At 37.3% G+C, this 22813-nt stretch overlaps 2 protein-coding genes across 3 annotated transcripts in view; one reads left to right on the top strand and one right to left on the bottom strand.

Moving 5' to 3' along the window:
- The window catches only part of TRIM24 (tripartite motif containing 24), a 116210-nt gene that overhangs the window by 84872 nt on the left and 8525 nt on the right, over positions 1 to 22813 (top strand). Inside the window, exons 9-17 of one of the 2 annotated variants that reach the window (XM_027538885.1) lie at positions 358 to 626; positions 6549 to 6722; positions 10217 to 10390; positions 13062 to 13197; positions 15251 to 15323; positions 17087 to 17255; positions 20314 to 20642; positions 21405 to 21537; positions 22539 to 22613. In XM_027538885.1, coding sequence (XP_027394686.1) covers positions 358 to 626; positions 6549 to 6722; positions 10217 to 10390; positions 13062 to 13197; positions 15251 to 15323; positions 17087 to 17255; positions 20314 to 20642; positions 21405 to 21537; positions 22539 to 22613 — 1532 coding nt within the window. The remainder of the gene's footprint in view (positions 1 to 357; positions 627 to 6548; positions 6723 to 10216; positions 10391 to 13061; positions 13198 to 15250; positions 15324 to 17086; positions 17256 to 20313; positions 20643 to 21404; positions 21538 to 22538; positions 22614 to 22813) is intronic. The other variant, XM_027538886.1, reaches the window with a different exon arrangement.
- Positions 808 to 22813, bottom strand: part of SVOPL (SVOP like) — a 134856-nt gene continuing 112850 nt past the window's right edge. The window contains exon 16 of the mRNA XM_027538888.1: positions 808 to 1025. Coding sequence (XP_027394689.1) covers positions 969 to 1025 — 57 coding nt within the window. The 3' untranslated portion in view covers positions 808 to 968. The remainder of the gene's footprint in view (positions 1026 to 22813) is intronic.

The following is a 22813-nucleotide window of genomic DNA, read 5'->3' as shown; positions in this document are numbered from 1 at the left end:
AAGAGATGTTTGAAAATATAAAATAGTGCCATTCATCACTAAACTTTTTTGAAAATAAAAATAAGGTGTTTTTTTTTCCATAAAAATATGTTACTTTGGGTTGTCACTTTTAAATGAATTAGTATGGAAAAATGTTTTTTTAATTCTCATTTCTAGTTTTGAATATGGTAGATTTTGTTTGATAGACCCTACATAAACAGAAACTCTTAGGAGTTTCTATCGTTAACCATGTAAAGGGTTCCTAAGACAAAAAGAAGTTCCTTGGAAATCCTGAAAATGAGCAAAGATAGCCTTTTACAAAATATGGTATGTTACTATCAGAAAATCTTTAGAACTTAACTTTTTCTCTTTGATTAGGTTCTTTAGTAATTGAAGATAAAGAGAGTCAACCACAAATGCCTAAGCAGAATCCTGTCGTGGAACAGAATTCACAGCCACCAGGTGGTTTATCTTCAAACCAGTTATCCAAGTTTCCAACCCAGATCAGCCTAGCTCAGTTACGACTCCAGCATATGCAGCAACAGGTAATGGCTCAGAGGCAACAGGTGCAACGGAGGCCAGCACCTGTGGGTTTACCAAACCCTAGAATGCAGGGGCCCATCCAGCAACCTTCCATCTCTCACCAGGTAAATTTGGAAGCAGGCCTGTCCTAACTTAGATAACTATAGTACAGTTATATTCAGCAGCTCCTAAAATAACCAAGGTGTCCTTCCTCCATGATTTAAATGTATGAATTTATAAAAATTTGTCACATCAAGGGTCCCTAATTTAACTCTAGTTCTTAGCCCTTCTGAAAAAGAAATTAATGGTTTATTCAGCTGGGACATCTATTCTTATCTGCTCTTTGTCGTCTTTATAACAGAGGATAAGTGATTGCATTCCTGAATAACCCATGCATATGATTGATGGGAAAGTTGTGTACCTGTAACTCATAATCGTTACATTAGTGCTTCAGGATGACTGATGCTTCAGGTATCTGTCCTCTGTGAAGATGCAGCGTTTAGAAAACCCACTGCATCTGGAAACTAGGACAGAATGAAATAGAAAAGGGTAAGGGGGTGGTTTGTTAGAAGTCTGCCTTTTTCAAAGTTTATTTCTGAGCAAATGTTCCAGGCACCATTCTTTTTTTTTTTTTTTTCAGTTTTGTCATCTTTTTATTTGTATTATTTCTTAATTCATAACAAAGATTTCAGTCACTGGTGGAGAAATGGGAAAAGCATGTGTTTATTTTCTACTTGTCCCTCTAAAGGGTTTGAAGAACATATGCATGTAAATTCTACTTGTGATGTAGAGTGGGTGGAAGAGTCTACACATGTGTTCATATAGTCATAAACTCAACAGTACTAACAATACAGTAACAAGTTCACAGCATGACTCATGATCCTGTGGATTAATTACCGTACATTAGTTAAGAACAGTTGCAATATTAGTATACATTTCTGCTGTTGTTATAGAAGCTTCTATCCACTCCATTTAAGAGCAAGTCGTTTTTTTTCCCTCATGCACCATTCTTACTTTAATGCACAAAAATTGTCTCGTTATTTTCAGTTCCTTTTATTTATTAATTTATACTCCCTGTTTCTCAGAATTTGAACTGATTTACAGTAAGTGACTCAAATGAAATGGCACAGGGATTAATAAGTATTAGTAATGTTCAAAGCATGCAGAACTAGACTAAGAATTCTCATTATGCTTAAGAACAGGACTTAGCTCAGTTTTTGATCAACCAAACAAAAAAAGAACCAGGAATAATATCTATTACTTGATTAAAAGGAAACATCATTAGAGGAGAAATTTTTTACCAGTGTTTTTTTTTTTAGCACTAAGAGGAATGTATACATAATGCAGTTCTTTTATGAAAAAGCAATTAAATGGCATAATAGCGTGTTTTGGTAGCAGTTATTCAAGACAGATGATCTTCACAGGAGACTTGCTTCAACCCTGAATAAGACTTATGGGCCTATGAATCCTGATTTTGTTAAATTGCTTCTGTGTAGGCCTGAGGTGATTTTATTTGTGATTTATGGCTGTCTGGTAATTTGATTAACAAGATATGTCAAATCCAAGAGAATATTAATTAGTATGACCAGTTGATTATTGCTCTCGAACTTTGTTTTAACCCAGGTTTTTAAAGGAAGTAAATAGCAAGCAATTTAAGAGGTCTTTGTTTGGTGAGTGTTCTGTGGGAAAAAAATGTATACACTTTCGATCCCAGGAGTGCCACTGGCAGAGTTGAAATTTTGTTAAGAAAATGGAGAAATTCTTTTGTCACTCCCCTCCCAGACTGCAGAGTAACATATTGCAGATAGACTGCAGAGCACCCAAATTGTTTTAGACATATATTTGACGAGGAAAAGAGAGAAAATATTTACTTACTGAGTGACTAGTGCTAAGCATTTACATGGTTGATATTTATCTTAAGTATCTGAAAGATGGTAAAGTGATTTTTATTACTTTATTAACCTGAAACAGGATAAATCCATCATTTGCATTAATTCCCTTTTCATTAAAAAGTGAAGAACTGAGGCAGTTACTAGATTCTGTGTGACTCAGTCACATTCTCAGAAACAGCTATTTATAGAAGCAGTAACCAAACAGAGGTGACCTTGATAGAGCCTTTAGCCTGCTTATCTCAGAAATTTATGTTTGATCTTATTATTTCTTTCTGTGGTATACTGCTGTATGATTGTATATAATGTACAATCTTTATTATACAGCCTAATTTTCCCACATATCAACACATTTGACCCTTGAACAATTAATTCAGGGGTTTGAAGCACTGACCCTCCATATAGTTGAAAATTCACATATGACTTATAGTCAGCCACCCCCCGCCACTCGCCATGGTTCCTCCACATCCACTGCTCTGCGTCTGAGGATTCAACTAAACACAGATTGTGCACTACTGAAGTATTCACTATTGAAAAAAATCCTTGTCTAAGTGGACCTGCACAGTCTAAACCTGTGTTGTTAGGATATCAGCTGTAATTTTCTCATCTTTATGTCATTACTTTGCACACTGCTCTTTTTCTGTCTCCTCTCAGTGACCCCTGAGCCCTCTTCTAGTACTCTCATCTCTCATTTTTATCTTCTCTCTACCAAATATCTGCTCCTACATTTTTCACTCATCAGTTTTTTCCCTCTTCTTTAAACTTTTACACTGCCCTGCTTACCTGCTTTCTTAGTTCTCTAGCAGTTTATTTGCATGTACATCTGGTAAAATAAATGTTTGTAGACAGGTGTATATGTGTGCCTCTTTGTCATACTCTACCTCTAGCCTGAAGACACAGGTCAATTTAAAGGCCTGCTCTAAAAATCGCTTACACAGGAGTTCCCTGTTTCTTCTTTGTCTGAAAGTAGCCATGTAATCTGAATGATTAAAGAGCTGGGTGATACAGAGATAGACTACATAGTTATATGACTGTGTGGTACAAACTAATAAACACTCTGCATCTCTTTATTGAGTGGTGTACAGTATACTCTGTCGTACTGCAGTGGACAGCTCGAAGTTTGTTAAATCTGAGTCTGTTATTGTATACCTTATGGTTCTCACTCCTGGGCCAGATTTACTATTCTGCAGAGATACTCTCATTTATATGTATATACTAATTTTCCTAAACAGTGAGTGGATTTTAGAAGGACATCTGCTATCCTTCATGGTTATACTGACCTAGAGTAAAATTACCACCTATAATAATGAGAGTATTTACAGTGAGGGTGAGGATAATGATGAATATATGTCACTTTACTTAAGCTCTCAATTATTTCTCTATTCTCTCCCTTTTTTCCTTCTTGCAAGTTAATTCCATTTAATTAAAATAGCACTGGTTTTGCTATTTCTTTTATGTTCATAACCAGTTTCTAGTCCTGTTCTTTCAAGTTACTTTTCCTGTCATGGGGTTCTTAGAAATTAACTCAGTCAACGATAACAGTTTAGGGAGGAGATAAAAATCAATCACCTTAGATCTTTCTACACTGGGCTTCCTTGATGGGAGAGTGGACATCCAGTTCCATACTGATTTCTCACAGGAGTATAGTACTCTGGCATCAAATGTCACTTTTTTTTACCCCCCCAGAATGTCATTTCTTGACTGAATCAATATATAAATCCCAGTCAGGGCAGGAGTAGGCAAAAGTTTTAACTGCTTTTGTTCTCCCTTAAAGATATTTTGAGTGCTTTTCCACTTTTTAAAAAATAGTCTTTTGGATGAATTTAGAAGTTTTCCACTATACTTCCCAAATTATTTTTTGTTTGTTTCTGTGATATAAAACCCTTCCAGTGAAAAACTTTAATAGAAGAATCAAAAAGAATTGCTATGGCTTCAGCCTTCTGTAAAATTTTGGCATTTTCTCTTTTTCTCATATTTTTCTATTCTTCATCCACAGAATTTCCTTTGATCTTGAAATAGTGTCGAAGTCTACTTTTCATTAGGTCTGTAATTGCTGGTCACTCTTGTAAGTTACTAAGTGTGAACCCAGTGCCAGCTAATTTGCAGGAGAGGAGTAACAGAAGACCTTTACCCAGAAAAGGAGATAAATTCCAAAAATGAGAGAAAAGAAAAGAACAAAAAGAGGGCAGGGCTACACTTTATAGCTGTCCACCTTAAGATGTTGCTACTTCAGCTTTATAAATTCATTTATTTGTCCCCCCTTTGAATATGGGGGTTAATAGTTCCCTTTCTGAGAAGTTCTGGTCATACAGTTAAGATAGCCTGAAAATAAGTATTTACTTTGCAATAATTTGCCAACCTTTTGTGGAACCTTGGTAACCAAGGTTACCTTTTTTGTGGAACACTGGTGTCAGTTTCTAAGGATAGCATTTGTGAGCAAACTAAGCTTGTCCTTACCCTGACCTGTAATCAACCAACGCTGTCCTTGAAGGGTTTCCTTTCAAAATCTGTTTTCTTTTAGAGAAACTCATCCTCTAAACTGTAATTAGTACCTCAACCCCCAGTTAAACACCAGAACATGTTTGACTAATGAAATGGCAGACTAGTGTTGGATTAAAACCATAGTGCTGCCTTTAATGAGTTGCGTGACCTTTTTTCTGGTTATCCCAGCTTTTTAATGTTTACTGTCCTGATTTGTAAAATGGTGGGGGTAGGGGAGTAATAAAGAGCCTCTTGATGAAAGTGAAAGAGGAGAGTGAAAAAGTTGGCTTAAAGCTCAACATTCAGAAAACTGAGATCATGGCATCTGGTCCCATCACTTCATGGCAAATGGATGGGGAAACAGTGGAAACAGTGACAGACTTTATTTTTTTGGGCTCCAAAATCACTGCAGATGGTGACTGCAGCCATGAAATTAAAAGACGCATACTCCTTGGAAGGAAAGTTATGACCAACCTAGACAACATATTAAAAAGCAGAGACATTACTTTGCCAACAAAGGTCCATCTATTCAAAGCTATGGTTTTTCCAATAGTCATGTATGGATGTGAGAGTTGAACTATAAAGAAAGCTGAGTGCTGAAGAATTGATGCTTTTGAACTGTGGTGTTGGAGAAGACTCTTGAGAGTCCCTTGGACTACAAGGAGATCCAGCCAGTCCATCCTAAAGGAAATCAGTCCTGAATATTATTCATTGGAAGGACTGATGCTGATGCTCAAACTCCAATACTTTGGCCACTTGATGCAAAGAACTGACTTATTTGAAAAGACCCTGATGCTGGGAAAGATTGAAGGCGGGAGAAGGGGATGACAGAGGATGAGATGGTTGGATGGTCACTGACTCAATGGACATGGGTGTGGGTGGATTCCGGGAGTTGGTGATGGACAGGGAGGACTGGTGTGCTGCAGTTCATGGGGTTGCAAAGAGTCGGACATGACTGAGCAACTGAACTGACTGAGGGAAGTAATAATAAGATAACATATAAAACGCCATTCGCAATGCCTGGCATGTAGTTTGATCTCAGTAAGATCTAAAATTCACTCATTTTTAAATGTTGTTAATATCGTGTGTTTTCATTATTAATATCTGCATAGAGTACAGACCTTAGAGGTCTGCACAGACCTTAGAGCCAGAGAACTTGAGTTCAAATCTTAGCTCCATTCCTTCCTATCTTTGCTAATCTTGGACAAGTTTCCTTTTCTGTAAAACAGAGATAATCCCTGCCTCAGAGGAGGATCTTTGTGAAAATTAAATGAGTTAACACATGTAAAGCATTTTAACTAGTACTGGACATGTGATAACTACTCAGTAACTATCAGTAATTATTATTCTATCATTTTAGATTTTAAGAGGGCAATTCTTTGCAGAAGATAGTCATCGGGGACTTAGGGAATCCCTATTTCCCAATGTGGTCTAGATTTAACTCGGATTGGAAAATCCTCTCCCAAGGGTCTTTTCCTAGTAAAACTTCCTTACTTTAAATGCTTGTTCACATTCTGGGCAGCTGTCCCCTCCCCCCATACCCTTATTGTAATATTAATAAATGATTCATCTGTGGCAGAATTGTTTTCTTTCTATAAAAGTTATAAAATAGAGTTCTCTGTAATTCGTCTTTCAGGAGCTGACTGCCACTGAATTGATACAATGTCTTTTTTCCAGCAACCTCCTCCACGTTTGATAAATTTTCAGAATCATAGCCCCAAGCCCAATGGACCAGTTCTCCCTCCTCATCATCAACAGCTAAGATACCCATCAAACCAGAATACGCCACGACAAGCAATGAAGCCCAACCCCTTGCAGATGGCTTTCTTGGCTCAACAAGCCATAAAACAGGTATGTGTGTTTACTTCTCCACAGGTGCTTGTATTTCTCTCTGCTTCCAAATCATATTGAATTTATGGATAGAGCCAATAGTGATGAAGAACAAGAGTAAGCTGTTTTCTTTTTTTTAGTAAATGTGAATTACAAAGTTTTTTACATACAGACCTAAAGAGAGAAAGCTAGGAGAAAGGATCTTGATGCTTTGTAATTAACAAGAAAAAAATCAAGCTACTTATACAGAAGTAAAGGCCCAGAATAATCAGTGAGTCATGGGTATGAATTTTTCAGTATTAATGTGTGTAGCTTTTAGGTGAGTATGAAAGTATTCTAACAAATACAGATGGCATACCTCAAAAGAGACCAATCAATGAATCTTCATAGTGTTTCAAGGAGACTTCTTGGAAACAAACTTAGTATCACACAGTTTTAATATGAAGTATTAAACAGTATTTATACATATATATACCTGTATATAAGACTATATTGTATTCAGTATTAAACAGGATACAGTATATATACACTTGATAAAGCTTAATATTTAAGGTTATACATTAAATTTTAGAAAGTTTAATATTTATATTCGTAATGTTTTCAGGTAATATGTTTTTTTTAGGAATTACTGTTTTAAAAAGCTAAAGTTCTCCCAGCACTTTGTCTTCTCCAAGTACTTGTGTCAGGTCTTTCCAGCTTACAACCAGCAGTTTGATTTTAGTTTAATTTTTTTTGCCAAGACCAAAATAAAGAATATGATCTTATTCCCCATAATTCTGTAACATTCATTTTAATCAAATGATTTTAAAGTAATATTCTAAAAGTACACATGCTGTGTCTTTGTGTTTTTATAATTACTTTGATATAAATTTTCTAAAATGACATTTTAATTATTTTCAATAAAATTTATACCTATCTCTCTTTCATCATTAGAGATGAGGTGAAGAGAGACCAAGCTACAGTTAGATCTTAAATTCTGATTATTTTCCTAATACTTTTGTGGCCTTGTACAAGTTTACTCTCTTAAATCTCATTTGCCCCTACTATAAAATGAGTTCGTAACTTGCAGAGTTGTGCTGAGACTTAGATGGTAGTGTGTATAACAGCACCTAGCACATTCTGGGTACTCATATTTATCTACCTCATAGCTATGTAATATGGGTTTGATCCCTGATTTGGACGATCTCACATGCGCTGGAGCAACTAGGCCTGCACACCACAACTGTTAAGCCTGTGCCCTAGAGCCCAGGAGCCACAACTACTGAGCCTCTGTATATGTAGAATTTCACTTGTTTATTTTTGGCTGTGCTGAGTCTTCATTGCTGCTCGGGCTTTTCTCTCAGTGTGGACAGAGGGCTACTATCTAACTGCAGGGCATGGGCTTCTCGTTTCAGTGGCTTCTCTTGTTGTGGAGCACAGGCTCCAGGGCAGGTGGGCTCAGTAGTTGTGGCTCCTGGGCTCTGGAGCACAGGCTTAATAGTTGTGGTGCACAGGCTTAGTTGCTCCACGGCATGTGAGATCTTCCCAAATCAGGGATCAAACCCGTGTCTCCTGCACTGGCAGGCAGATTCTTTACCACTGAGACACTAAGGAAGCCCTCTGTTTATTATTTTTAATGGATAGACACACACTCTAAGAATGTTTTTAAAAATGTTTTCTAGTCAAAAGTCTAAACATGAATAAATGAACAAACTAGGAGGAAAATATAGTGGAGAGTTTGTTTTAATAGAATCGCTTAAATTATACTGGTACAATGGAAATGCTTTCTGGTTATTAAGAAAAGGCAGTAATCTATATATGATCTTCTAAGTATATATGGGGAGAAACATCGAATTTTTGTGTGTGTGTGTTTTTTTTTTAATTTCATATACATAGAAGAAACCTGGAAAGATACACATGAACTGTAACCGTGCTTGTTCTGGGTGGGAAGAAAGGAGAGAGACAGATGGACTGATAGGTGTGAGGGGTGGTTCAGTTGGCATTCATATTCACAGAGTTTTTTACTTAGTTTTTTCAGTGGAGAATATAAATTAGGTTTTTCAAAGTTAGAATATTTCTGTCACTGTCACTCTGTATTGTGTCATCCCTATATAAATGATACGGTGTTTGGGAGGTTTTTCCTTTGCATAGTCTTAAGATACCTCTTAGTTGCTTTTTTTCTCCCCAACTATTTTATCATAAAATTTTCAAACTTAGTTGAGAGAGTTGTATAGGGGACAGATTGCTCTATTTGCTGTCTCCTTTGTTATCTGTATCCATTTATCCATTCATCCATCAGTCAAACCTTATTATTTTTGATAGGTTTTAAAATAAATTTTAGACAGCAGGTATACATACAGTTCATCTCTGTATACTATAGCATTCCTAGTTTTAATGGGTTTATCTCAGCCTGACTTCCCTGGTGGCTCAGGTAAAGCGTCTGCCTACCATGCTGGAGACCTGGGTTCTATCCCTGGGTCAGGGAGATCCTCTGGAGAAGGAAATGGCACCCCACTCCAGTACCCTTGTCTGGAAAATCCCATGGATGGAGGAGTGTGGTAGACTCCAGTCCACAGGGTCGTGAAGAGTCGGACACGACTGAGCGACTTCACTTTCACTTTGTTTATCTCAGCTTGTAACAGTTTTCTCAGATGTTGATGCTTAGTTGCCTGTTTGTATATAAGGAATGGGTGTTTTTAAAAAAACTGAAAGCTGGGATGTGGGGCTAATGTTTAATGCTGAATTTTGCTCTTGTGTGAGGGCTCCTTGGCATGTTTGTTAGATTTACTGATGTCACTATCTTTAGGTAATGGCTCAGTTCCCAAAAGATCTCTTTGTTTCATGCCTGAAATGCAGGGCCTGATGCTCGTTGAAGCTCAGCATTCAGTGTGTGTATGGTTTCTTAATTTTCATTTTCAGTGTAATACTTCTGCCTTCAACTGAGCCTGGTGCCCATGAGTCCAAAGACACTGTTTTACCTATTCTGGAAACTTAATTTCCAGTCTTCTTCTGTAGAGGTGAAAGAAGTCCTTATTATTTGGGGGTAGCTAGAGTAGGAAAGCTTAAACAGACTCTCAACGATCATCCTGTTTTTAGTTTGTCTTTAGGGTCAATGTGTTGTTTTAAAAAAAAAAAAAAAAAGTTCCCTGAACTGTCATTTTAGTCTCAGGTCTATCAGGTGGGGACAGAAGGAAAGGTGTGTTTTCAGTCCTCCGTCTTTGTTTGTAGTTGCTATGTACATGTTTAGATTTCTTTTCCGATATATATAAGCTTTCCAAGATCGGGTGCTGTGGTTTTCTGGTGTATACTGTTGTCTTCTGGGAGAAATCAGTGCTTTTTATTATTTATGTTTGGAGAGAATTACTGAAAATTATATATACCAGTGTCCTCTCTCCGTTCCATGAAAATTACAGTTGAATTCAAATAGTAGAATGTGTCTTTTACTTTGTCTTGTACCTGGAACAGGGATTAGATGGACATTTTATGTAACAGGCTTGCTGATAGGCAACCTTTCTTCTTCCTTCTTGCTACCACAGTGGCAGATCAGCAGTGGGCATGCGGCCCCCTCGACTGCCAACAGCACGTCCTCCACTCCCTCCAGCCCCACCATTACTAGTGCAGCAGGGTATGATGCAAAGGCTTTCGGCTCACCTGTGATTGATTTGAGCTCACCGGTGGGAGGTCCCTACAATCTTCCTTCTCTTCCAGATGTAAGTAAACACAAAACTTCCACTAAAGAATCTGTTTCATAAATTTTAAGTGAACTTGAATCTGGTGAAAGGCCATGGTTATGTTGGATTATAGGCTGTGTGTTTGTGTTTGGAAGTTGTTTTTATCCTTTAGAAATATTGTGACAGCAGGAATCATAAAAAGATTAGTATTAACACTTAAACATACTACAGAATGTCTTTCAGGGCACTGGAGTTAATGTGTTAGTAAATGAATGATTATGGTGATTAATTATGGAATGTAAGCTAGGGAAGGAGGGAAGTGAAAATATGGGAGAATTGCTGGAATGTGATTCATTAGAATAGGGTTAGAGAGCAAGGCTAACATTTAAGACGTCAGAAGAGTTGGAGACAGGTTTAATGAAAAATGATAACATTTTACTGACAAGTGCAGTATTACCTCTGATTTCTTTTTTATTTAAATTAAATACATTTACCTCTAAACTGGTTGTCAGTATGACTTTTTAATCAATCTGTTTTGGGACTTCCCTGCCAGTCCAGTGGTTAAGACTCTGCGATTCCAATGCAGGGGATGTGGGTTTGATCCATGGTCTGGGAACTAAGATACCACATGCCCTGTGGCATGGCTCAAAAATAAATTTTTTTTTTCAAGACAGAAAATACATCATTGAAGAAACAAATCAATTACACAAGAGTTGATATTTGTTTTACCTTTTTTCATCCTACAAGCTTAGGTAATCACTTATGCAAACATGAAGAACTTTTAAGAAATCTTGTAGGATTGTGAAGGAAATCTAAAATGTTATATTATTTACTTTTTCAAATTACTGAGATGAATTCATATTTCCTAAAAGTTGAATCATTAACCTTACTGGAGTTACTTCATTTTTTAAGTAATTGTATATAATTTAGACAGGTAGAGTATATGTATTTTATTTTCATGCATAGATGATAGGAAAACTTTTGTTCATTCCTATAATTTTATTTTAGCTTTTAGGATTCCTCCACAGTGTAAATAACTTTTATTATATTAAGATCTAACAAATCTAGTCAATCCAGTACTTATTGCCACAACTATTGTATTGTACTTGTATAAGTACTTGTACTTGTATAAGTACTCTGGCCACAAGCATTGTATTGGCCAAGGTAGTGCCCAAAGAATATTAAAGGAAAATAACCCCATTTACTTCCCTCCTCCCCCAACTGAAAGAGGACCCACAGAAAGTAAAATTTCCTCTACAGCCTTCAAATACAGATGACCCTTTGTGTACCAGCCTTTCTCAACTGAGATTCCTCATCTGAACCACAAAAGAAAGAAACTGCTTTGAAGGACTGTTTGCTCAGTCCTTCCAAGGTTTGTTCATAACTAGTACCATTCTGGGAGAAGACAATGGCACCCCACTCCAGTACTCTTGCCTGGAAAATCCCATGGGCGGAGGAGCCTGGTGGGCTGCAGTCCATGGGGTCATTAAGAGTCGGACACGACTGAGCGACTTAGCTGCAGCAGCAGTAGCAGTACCATTCTAGATGCAGAGGCAAGAAGTAAATTCATTATATACAGCCTATGCCCTTGGAATGTAGGACTTAATTTTCTTGAAGAATCTTGATTGAGAAAGGCTGGAACTATTAAGCTGGATTTTAATCACAAAGACATTCTTAGGAAACAAATGGTATATTTAAGCATTAAAAATATTTGCATCCAAAGAGATTTAGGAGAGGGTTGGATTGGGAGTTTGAGATTAGTTCACGCAAACTGGTGTATATAGAATACACAAGCAACAAGGATTAGCAACAAAGAACTGTAGCACAGGGAACTATATTCAGTATCCTGTGATAAACCATAATCAAAAAGAATATGAATAATAATGTATATAACTGAATCACTTTTTTGTACAGCAGAAATTAGCAAAACATTGTAATTCAATTATACTTCAATAAAAAATAAAATTTAGAAAATTTTAATCTAAAGTATTAAAGTCTTGGTAGAAATTTATCAGTAGTTTGGCTTAGCAGTTAATTACTTATAAACATATAAAGCAAGAATCTACAGGGGATCAGATTTTTCCTACCAAACATTAATAATGTAGTTAAATGACATTAATGTTCTCGAAATGTGTGATGTGTGGACGTGTTTCATCTATCTAGTGCATAACAGAGCATGAGTTCTTGAAGTGTGGGCCAGGAACATGAGGGTCTGTACAACCTTTTCAGAGGCTCTACAAGGTCTTCCCTGTGTAAGACCAGATTTTCTTCATATTCTTTAGCCACAATCACACATCTGAGCAGATCGAGAAAATATATCAGATTCCAGTTGGCTGTTATAAAGCCAGACACTAAAGAAATTTTTTAAATGTGAAATGGTGCTATTTGTCTCACCAGGTTTTTTTTTAATTGGTACTTCTATTATCTTTAAATAAAATTTTAAAAATAATTTTGTTTTCACTTTTAAGGAGGTAACACACAGTATTCCTTTCTCCTGGCTCATGAATTGTGAAATAGTGTGACCTCGGTATATTTACTACGATGAAGTATTAAGAAGTATGAGAGCTTTTTTCCAAGATTGTTTATGGGGAAAATATACATCAGAACTTCTCAAAAGGATATTTGCATCTACAAAAGTTTTCTTATAAATTTAAAATAGCTTTTAACTTGCCGAGTCAGAATGCCATGAAGTAATTTCTTTTCTTACCAGATTGACTGTTCAAGTACTATTATGCTGGACAACATTGTGAGGAAAGATACTAGTACCGATCATGGCCAGCCACGACCACCCTCAAACAGAACTGTCCAGTCACCGAATTCATCAGTGCCATCTCCAGGCCTTGCAGGTAAAGTGGACTTGTAAAAATTTTTATAGTTTTTTTTTTCAGTTTTTACTTATTAATAATAAAAGGATCGGCCTCCACCTTCCCTTTGTCTCTTGGGTGATTAAAATGGATCTGTGTTTTAAGTAGTCTTTGAAATTAGTGTACTTTCAAAGTGGAAAGCAAAGATTACGCCTCTCTACATTTTCAGTTTCAACAGAACTTAGAGGCACCATAGCACACACTCCTAGGAGGAAATTGCTATTTTACTTTCTCTTTTAGACAAGTTGCCTATAGTATTGTCCCTTTTTGTGTAGAATTTGCCTAGACTTAAAATGTCTCAGTAACACTCTTTTTGTTGATTGCTCCTACCCTGGTTTGGTGTTTGTGTTTTAAGAATTTGGGACAGAACTACTTATTTCCTCCAAAAGAGAAGCCCTCTGACTAATGCTGCTACTCCCAGCTGCTAAGTCACTTCAGTCGTGTCCAACTCTGTGCGACCCCAAAGACGGCAGCCCACTGGCAGCCTGGTGGCTCCCCCATCCCTGGGATTCTCCAGGCAAGAACACTGGAGTGGGTTGCCATTTCCTTCTCCAACGCATGAAAATGAAAAGTGAAAAGCTACTCCCAGAGACCTTGGCAAATTAGATGCCTTAGACCAAATAAGGAAAGAGGAGACTCTCTTATGCCATTAACTAGTCCCACATAATAAAGCAGTTTTAGAATTTTAAGAGGTACTTATTTAAAACGTAAACAAACTGAAAGGAAATTGTTGACAAAAGATGGCAGAAAAACTATTTAATTATGTAGCTGCTGCTAAGTCACGTCAGTTGTGTCAGACTCTGTGTGACCCCATAGATGGCAGCCCACCAGGCTCCGGTCCCTGGGATTCTCCAAGCAACAATACTGGAGTGGGTTGCTATTTTCTTCTCCAGTGCATGAAAGTGAAAAGTGAAAGTGAAGTTGCTCAGTCGAGTCTGACCCTTCATGACTCCATGGACTGCAGCCTACCAGGCTCCTCTGTCCATGGGATTTCCCAGGCAAGAGTACTGGAGTGAGTTGCCATTGCCTTCTCCTAATTATGTAGCAAGTTCATACAAATGAATAAGGACAGCACACAGTATTACCAGAGGACCCTGCAGCGTGTGTGCTCAGTCGTGTCCGACTCTTGTGACCCCAGGGACTGTAGCCCACCAGGTTCCTCTGTCCATGGGATTTTCCCAGCAAGAATACTGAAGTGGATTGCCATTTCCTTCTCCATGAGTAGATAACTCCCTAAAGAGGAAATAACTCTCTAAAGTGAGGGGGCGGGAGGAAGAAAGATGGGTGGTTCCATCTCGCTAGTAGTCATTATGAAATCAAAAGACATGATTTCTAACTATTGAGTAAGCAAGATTTCAACAGTGAAAATACTCATTGATAAGGATGTAATGGAAGGAATGCTCTGATACATTGCTGGTGGTAATATAACTTGACACATTTCTGGAAGCCATTTTAGCACCATTACTAAAGCTAACTTTATTCAGTACTGACTCTGTGTCCAGCACAGGGCAAAGTACCTTCTACACATTGCTCCATTGTCTTCCATTAATTAGTCTCTGTGTTGATTTCTTTCTTGGACTGCTTTTATATGAGCCCTACCAACTTTTTATTGTGCTCTGCAGCTTTTGCTGGCATTAGTGTCCTCACGAAGCTCCTACCCTGGTTACTCTCATGTGGAACACTGAACAGTGTTTGGAGACATTTCTGATTATTACACCCCTAGATGCTGTGTATGTAGAGATGCTACTGGCATCTAATAACTGGTCGAGGCCAAGGGGGCTGCTTGGCATCCTTACAATGCACATACAGCCCCCACATCAAAGAATTACCTGGCCCAAAATGTCAATAGTGCTGAGATTGAACAGCCCTGCTACTTCAGGGCACTCCAGCTCTGCTGGGAGTTCAGCAACTACTTTTTGTTTTATATAATTTCATTATGTGTTTCCAGTTTCAGTGTACTACGAAGTGAGAACATTCAATAGGAATTAAATACAGATATTCATTCTATGAATGTGTCTGATCTCTTCCTCCTCAGGACCTGTTACTATGACAAGTGTACACCCGCCAATACGTTCACCTAGTGCCTCCAGCGTCGGCAGCCGAGGAAGGTAAACGGGCTCAACTTACTGTCCAGTGTATAATAATTATATATTACATGTTAACGAAATCAGTTAATGGGTTAATCAATTTTGTATCTTTATCTTTAAAGATACAAAAAGATTTGTGCATGTGTTGAAAATTAGAAAATACATTTGAGTTTAGCATAATAGCAAAGAAAAAGCAGAAATGATGGATGTATAACACTGCACTGTATAGGGACATGCACAAATAAAAACTTAGAGAAAACAAATAATTTTATACTAAAATTGGTGTTCTGACTTTTCTAAATACCTTGCATTGAATTTGCTTTAAAACAAATTAATTTACAGTTGTTGAAATTGTATTTTAACTTCAGTTACACACCACTCATACTGCTTGTAAATTTCTCATCAATAGTGAGCCCAATTCTTACTTTCCTAATCCTATGGAGGAAACATACTCTGAAGGGGAGACAATCAAAAGACTGACTCAAGGTTGTAAAAGTCTTACCAGACCCACTCCCACAATTTACATTTTAAGATAATGGGATTAGAACTAACAATAGAAAGATCTTACCAGACCCATTCCCACAACATACACTTCAAGATGACAGGATTAATCAGAAGGTTCTTAAGGAGAAACATGTCCTCCAGTAGGATACACTGTTGTTATATAATTATTGGTACAGTAAAAGTGAAGTCGCTCAGTCGTGTCTGACTCTTTGTGACCCCGTGGACTGTAGCCCACCAGGCTCCTCTGTCCATGGGATCTCCAGGCAAGAATACTGGAGTGGGTTGCCATTTCCTTCTCCAGGGGATCTTCCCAACCCAGGGATCGAACCCAGGTCTCCCACATTGCAGGCAGACGCTTTAAACATGCCCTTGAGCAAGATGAGTTGTTTTGTTGTGTAGTCATTAGCTCTGGGCTTAAAGAAAAAAAATAGTTCTAGGTGAGTGATCACACCATCTTGGTTATCTGGGTTATTAAGATCTTTTTTGTATAGTATTCTGTTCTAGTTCTGTCATCTTAAAATGTAAATTGTGGGAGTGGTTCTGGTAAGATCTTTACAACCTTGACTGAATTGAAAAAGTATACAGCTCCCTTGCTAAGACTAGTGAGGAGGCACTGTCCTTCACCCTTCTGATGTCTGTATCAGAAGCTTTCTCTATCCCTTTTTATACTGTAATAAAACTCTGCCACACACAATAAAGTTTTCTGTGACTAAGATGCAAGAATGTAGAAAAAAAAACTTTGTCTTTTTCTTTTCCTCAGGACCCCAGACTTCTTATCAACCTACCTAAGAATTAACTCTCTCATACAAATGAATTATGTCCCTAGTTAATTCTCTTCACTCTTTGTGACAGTAAATCATTAATATGAGCCTAGAGTTCTCTTTGTCACTGACTAGAGAAGGAAATGGGAAAGACTAAAAAAAAATATGCTACTTCTAAGATAGTTCTAAGATCTGGCTGCCTAATTTTAGAACCTTAGAATATTGAAGTCAGTTTTAATTCAGGATTTATTTAAATGTATTTAGGTATCTTTCCAGGTATATAATGTAACTATTTAGGTAGGTTAACACATAGAACATTTTTTATACATAAATGAAACTATTTTGCATACAACAGATGCATTTCAGTTATGTATCATTTTTGCTGATATAACATAGCAAATCTTCACTGCCATGAAGATACAGCATTATTCCCATAAAGCTATTGTTGTACCTCTTTTTAAGATACTTAAGATAGCTTTCTTAGATTTTGTTTTCTTTCCTTTTTTCTTATATTTCTAGCTCTGGCTCTTCTAGCAAACCAGCAGGAGCTGATTCTACACACAAAGTCCCAGTGGTCATGTTGGAGCCAATTCGAATAAAACAAGAAAACAGTGGACCACCTGAAAATTATGATTTTCCTGTTGTAATAGTGAAACAAGAATCAGATGAAGAATCCAGGGCTCAAAATGTAATTATGATTGCAGTACTACTCCTACTTGAGGGATAAGATGAAAGGAACTTTTAAATAAATTGTAGGAAATAAAAGCTATTGTATTTAAAGGCAGGAAAATAGTCAACTTAGAGGTTGAAAACTTTGAGGAAATCTCTCAGTATATCAAAACAAGAGGCTTATTAAATGAGGAGGTTGGGTATTTTAAAGAGAGAATGGAGTAAACTACATGGAAGGTAATTGTCAAAGCCATACTACATGGAGACTTCTATAACTGAAGGGCAGTACTAGTGAGTGGTGAAAGTCACTCAGTCGTGTCCAACTGTTTGTGAAAGCTGCTCAGTCGTGTCCGACTCTTTGCTACCTGAGATTCTCCAGGCCAGAATACTGGAGTGGGTAGCCGTTCCCTTCTCCAGGGGATCTTCCCAACCCAGGGATTGAACCAGGGTCTCCTGCCTTGCAGGCGGATTCTTTACCAACTGAGCTATCAGGGAAGCCCAACTGAAGGGCATGAGCATCTGAGTTGAAAGGGCCTAGCAAGTACCAGAACAAGTAAATGAAAAAAAATGCAAGTCATATATACCATCATCAATTTTAGAATGCCAGTATTCTAAACAGATTCTAAAAGCCTCCAGAGGAGAAAAACACCTTACATAATGAATCAGACATTTTAAATCACCAAGTTCTCCACAGACTCTCAAAGCTGGAAACCAATAGAGAAATATCAAAATTGTGAAGAAAGATATTTTGTAGGGAGAATTCTGTACCCATTCAAATGATTATGTATAAAGATGAAATAAACATTTTTAGACATGCATGCGGAGTCTCAAAAATTTAATTCCATATACTCATTCTGAGGGAGATATTTGAAAATATGCTTCATCGAAAATGAAGTAAACCCAGAAAGAGGAAGACATAGAATTCCAGAAATAGAATCTAACACAGAAGAGAAGCAAAGAAAAGAATAGTTAGTCCCCAGTTCAACAGCTCCTCTTGTATACCCTGTAGGGGGACAGAAGACTCCATCAGGGATGTGTGAAGAGGGAGAAAAAAATTTTGACAGTATTGAGAAGCATTTTATAACCCTGTTGGAGATTGTGAGAATAACTTAGAGATAGATATCTAGAAAAAGAAGCAAATGGATTAAATTTTAGAGTAAGGTAATTGACAGTGACAGATTTTATTTTCTTAGGCTCCAAAATGACTGCAGACGGTGACTGCAACCACAAAATTAAAAGACAGTTGCTCCTTGAAACTAAAGCTATAACAAACCTAGACAGTGTATTAAAAAGCAGAGACATCACTTCACTGACAAAAGGTCTGTGTAGTCAAAGCTATGGTTTTTCCAGTAGTTATGTATGGATGTGAGAGTTGGACCACAAAGAAGGCTGAGTGCCAAAGAATTGATGCTTTTGTACTGTGGTGTTGGAGAAGATTCTTGAGAGTCCCTTGGACACAAGGAGATCAAACCAGTCAATCCTAAAGGAAATCAACCCTGAATATTCATTGGAAGGACTGATGCTAAAGCTGAAGCTCCAGTACTTTGGCCACTTGATGCAAAGAGTTGACTCATTGAAAAAGACCCTGATGCTGGGAAAGATTAAGGGCAGGAAGAGAAGCGGATGACAGAGGATGGCATCACCAACTCAATGGAAATGAGTTTGAGCAAGCTCTGGGAGATAGTGAAGGTCAGGGAACCCTGGTGTGCTGCCATTCATAGAGTTGGACATGACTTAACTGACCAACAACAATTATTGACTCATAGTAAAAAACAAAAAGTTAGACAAAAGAGGAAGTGATCATAGTACATACTGTGGTTATGCAATGAACAGTATATAGTCGTAATGATATAAATAAATACCGAAATAAAAAATTTAAATAAGAACTAAATATAATCAAAATATGACCTGAACATGCATTTGACCAAAAATTGATTTTTCAGGATATTAGTACAGCAGTGATACTGACCAGTTAGAATAAATGCTGCTTATAACAGTTGTACTTGCCCCTGCCAACTAAAAAGAAATCAGTGCTTAATAAAACTATGTTAAGAAGATGGCATAAATGGTGTGTTAAGTATAAGGAGGATATGGAGAGTCAGGAAGGAAAAATCTAATCTTGCATAGTATAAAAAATATATACATGTGTAATAAAATAGAAAATGTTTAAAATTTAAATCTGGAAAATTACAGTATAAGCGTACTCTTTAGAAATATAGAACTAACTAGCATAGAAAAAAGCTAAATAATTTGAAAATAATTACCTCCAAAGAATATTAGAATAACCACGCCCTTAACTGAATCTGCATTTTATTACTTAAGAATTTATTTTAACATTTAAAGGAAATAATAGATTTAGTTCATAATTTTAAATTTTCACCATTCTAGGCTCCAGCATAGAATTTAGGTTCACTTTAATGTTATTAATGGCACTTGGAGAGGTGAAATTACCGATAAGAATTAAAGCAGTATACCTTTCTATGAATGATAAAAAAAAAAATCTACAGTAGGAATGTTTTGTGTTTGCGTATAATTTGAATTAACGTCTCCAGTAAAATGTATTTACAGTTCACATGGTTGACTTCTACATTAACCACCTATTCTGCCACTTCTGAAGCCGTCAAAAAGATTTTTCCTTTTCCTTTTATCCACACCCCCTTACTGCTGCTGATCTTCTGTTTGGAAGATGTTTTTCAGTTGAGGTCCATGTTCTTTACCATTAGGGCCAGTTAGCAGTAAACAGTCTGCTCTCCTGCAGTTTCATGGACTCATTTGAAATAACCAGGTGCTCACTCCATGGGGTCGCTGAGGGTCCGACACGACTGAGCGACTTCACTTTCACTTTTCACTTTCATGCATCGGAGAAGGAAATGGCAACCCACTCCAGTGTTCTTGCCTGGAAATCCCAGGGACGGGGGAGCCTGGTAGGCTGCCGTCTATGGGGTTGCACAGAGTCGGACACAACTGAAGTGACTTAGCAGCATGAGTAAGCAAATTGCAATCCAAAATTGCAGTAGTGCTGATAAAGAATGGCAGTTTAAGAAATCCATATACATAGTTAACTCTTTCCATTGCAGACCAACTATCCAAGAAGCATACTCACCTCCCTGCTCCTAAATAGCAGTCAGAGCTCTGCATCCGAGGAGTCTGTGTTGAGATCAGATGCCCCTGACAGCACAGGAGATCAACCTGGACTTCACCAGGAAAACTCCTCAAATGGAAAGTCTGAGTGGCTAGATGCCTCCCAGAAGTCACCCCTTCATGCTGGGGAGACGAGGAAAGAGGATGACCCCAATGAGGACTGGTGTGCAGTTTGTCAGAATGGAGGGGAACTCCTGTGCTGTGAGAAGTGTCCCAAAGTATTCCATCTCTCTTGTCACGTGCCCACTCTGGCAAATTTTCCAAGGTAAGATGGCACTTGCTTCCCTTGCTTACCATTTTTCACTATAAATAATAACAGCAATGATATTAGATCCTGTAACACAAAACCTTTTTTTTTTTAAACACAAAACCTTTATAAAAATTTAAATAGAAATCCACTTGGCATAAATTTATACGCCAAAATGTTCAGCATAGGGTTTTCCATACCCTGTCTCACATTTCCTTTGCTTCTCTCATCTCTCAAAAACCTAGTCTGTTATGTCAAGGAAAAAAACATCTGGCCCTTTAAATTATTACAAGGGAATTACCATGAAGAACAATGATTCTTATGCACAACTGTCATAATTTAGTGCATCTTATTTGCCAGGCATTTGAGTTTTATTATTTATAAATATCTTCAGTAAATTCTTAGACCTTATGAGATGATAATAATAGAGAACAACCATTGTATAATTTCAAACTTAATCATTTGGGGGGAAATGCCATTTGTGCCTCACATCAGGCATAGATTAATGTGTGTGTTTTATTTGTTTTCTTTTGTGTGTATATTTCATGCCCCCTTCACTGGACTAACACACCCCTTAGGGCCATGAACTGTATTCCTGTGGGTAAGCTCTCAGCATGGTGCCATGTACATAGGAGATAGGTGGTAAATCCTCAGTGATTAACAGTTACACCAAATAAATAATTCTGCATTACAGATGGCACGGAGCAGGGTGGGAAAGGGAGGTAGTGAGGAGAGGAGTGATGCAGCAGGAACTCAGTCAGATACTTCCTCCCCCAACAGTGGAGAGTGGATCTGCACTTTCTGCCGAGACTTATCTAAACCCGAAGTTGAATATGATTGTGATGTTCCCGTTCACAACTCAGAAAAAAGGAAAACTGAAGGCTTTGTCAAACTAACACCAATAGATAAAAGGGTAAGTTTCCAGCCTAGATTGTTAAACTTAGTTGTTTTGGTTAGACGTCCCATCATTGTAATGCAGCTGTGCCGTCATCAAAGAAGTGTATCGTCAACTTAGTACTTCCACAGAATACAAGAATCTTAAATAATGGCAGACTATAACTTTTTTAATGAAGTAAAATAGCGATGCTATATATACATTTCCTAGAAGCTTAAAATACGGTAATTGAACACGGTAGACTGTATATCCTTTATGTGGTCTGGACTTTTCAATTTAGCCTACCTTTAATAAATTTCAGTTTTATTTTCTACTACAAATATGTTTTCTTCCTTGGAATTTGTTCAGAATTGGCAGCAAAAAGATGGGTTTTTCTATTTACTCTTCCTGGAAATAACTCATTCTTTCACCCAGTGGTACTGGATTTATACCTTAAAGCCAGCTAATGTATTTAACCTTATTTATTACTAAAGAAGCTCCTTTGCTAATTTATTAAGTAGAACAATCAGTATGAAAGTTGTTGTGCAAGAGAGGGCTGAAATATGCACTACCACTGAGACACGGTGGTTACTGGGGTAGACTTGTAAGCAGAGAAATAGCAGAGTGCATGACAAAAACATCTGCATTCAGAGAGGGGCCTTAGGACCCAACAGCCCATGGATAGAGATCCACCTGGATCGCTTAACACCTGGGTGTTTTTTATTGATTATGAGTCATTTTATTGACTGTGAGTAATTCAGTATAAAAATTGCAGATAAGTGGAAATAAAAACTTCAGATAGTTTTCTAGTGATACTGTTTTTATTTCTGTAAAGACTGCTCTCATATGTTACATGCATCCCAAAATGTCAAACAGTACACTGTAGCAAATGATTGGAAAGGACATCAAAGCTCTAAGTATCACTGTTTTTTGTATTCATCTGGTTTTAATTTCCATTCTGGTACTTTTAGATCTATTAATATTGCTACTAAAAATTTAGTTGTGACTTCATTATTTTTTATTTATTTATTTATGCTTAGAAGTGTGAACGCCTACTTTTATTTCTTTACTGCCATGAAATGAGCCTGGCTTTTCAAGACCCAGTTCCTCTGACCGTAAGTATTAATGGTGCTTTAAAGTATTAAAATGCATTTTTGTACAGTGGGATGGTTTTTCTGAAACTTGATTTATGAGAATCTAGTTTCTGTACCATTTTTCAACAGTAAATTTCTTACATTAATCAAAATCTTAAAACTTACTGCATTGTTGTTGTTTAGTCACTCCCCTTGCTCTTTTGCCCATGGGATTCCTCCAA

This window comes from Bos indicus x Bos taurus, chromosome 4 (genome assembly GCF_003369695.1).
Source record: "Bos indicus x Bos taurus breed Angus x Brahman F1 hybrid chromosome 4, Bos_hybrid_MaternalHap_v2.0, whole genome shotgun sequence".
Classification (NCBI taxonomy): Eukaryota; Metazoa; Chordata; class Mammalia; order Artiodactyla; family Bovidae; genus Bos; species Bos indicus x Bos taurus.
This window is presented reverse-complemented; position numbering and strand designations above follow the sequence as displayed.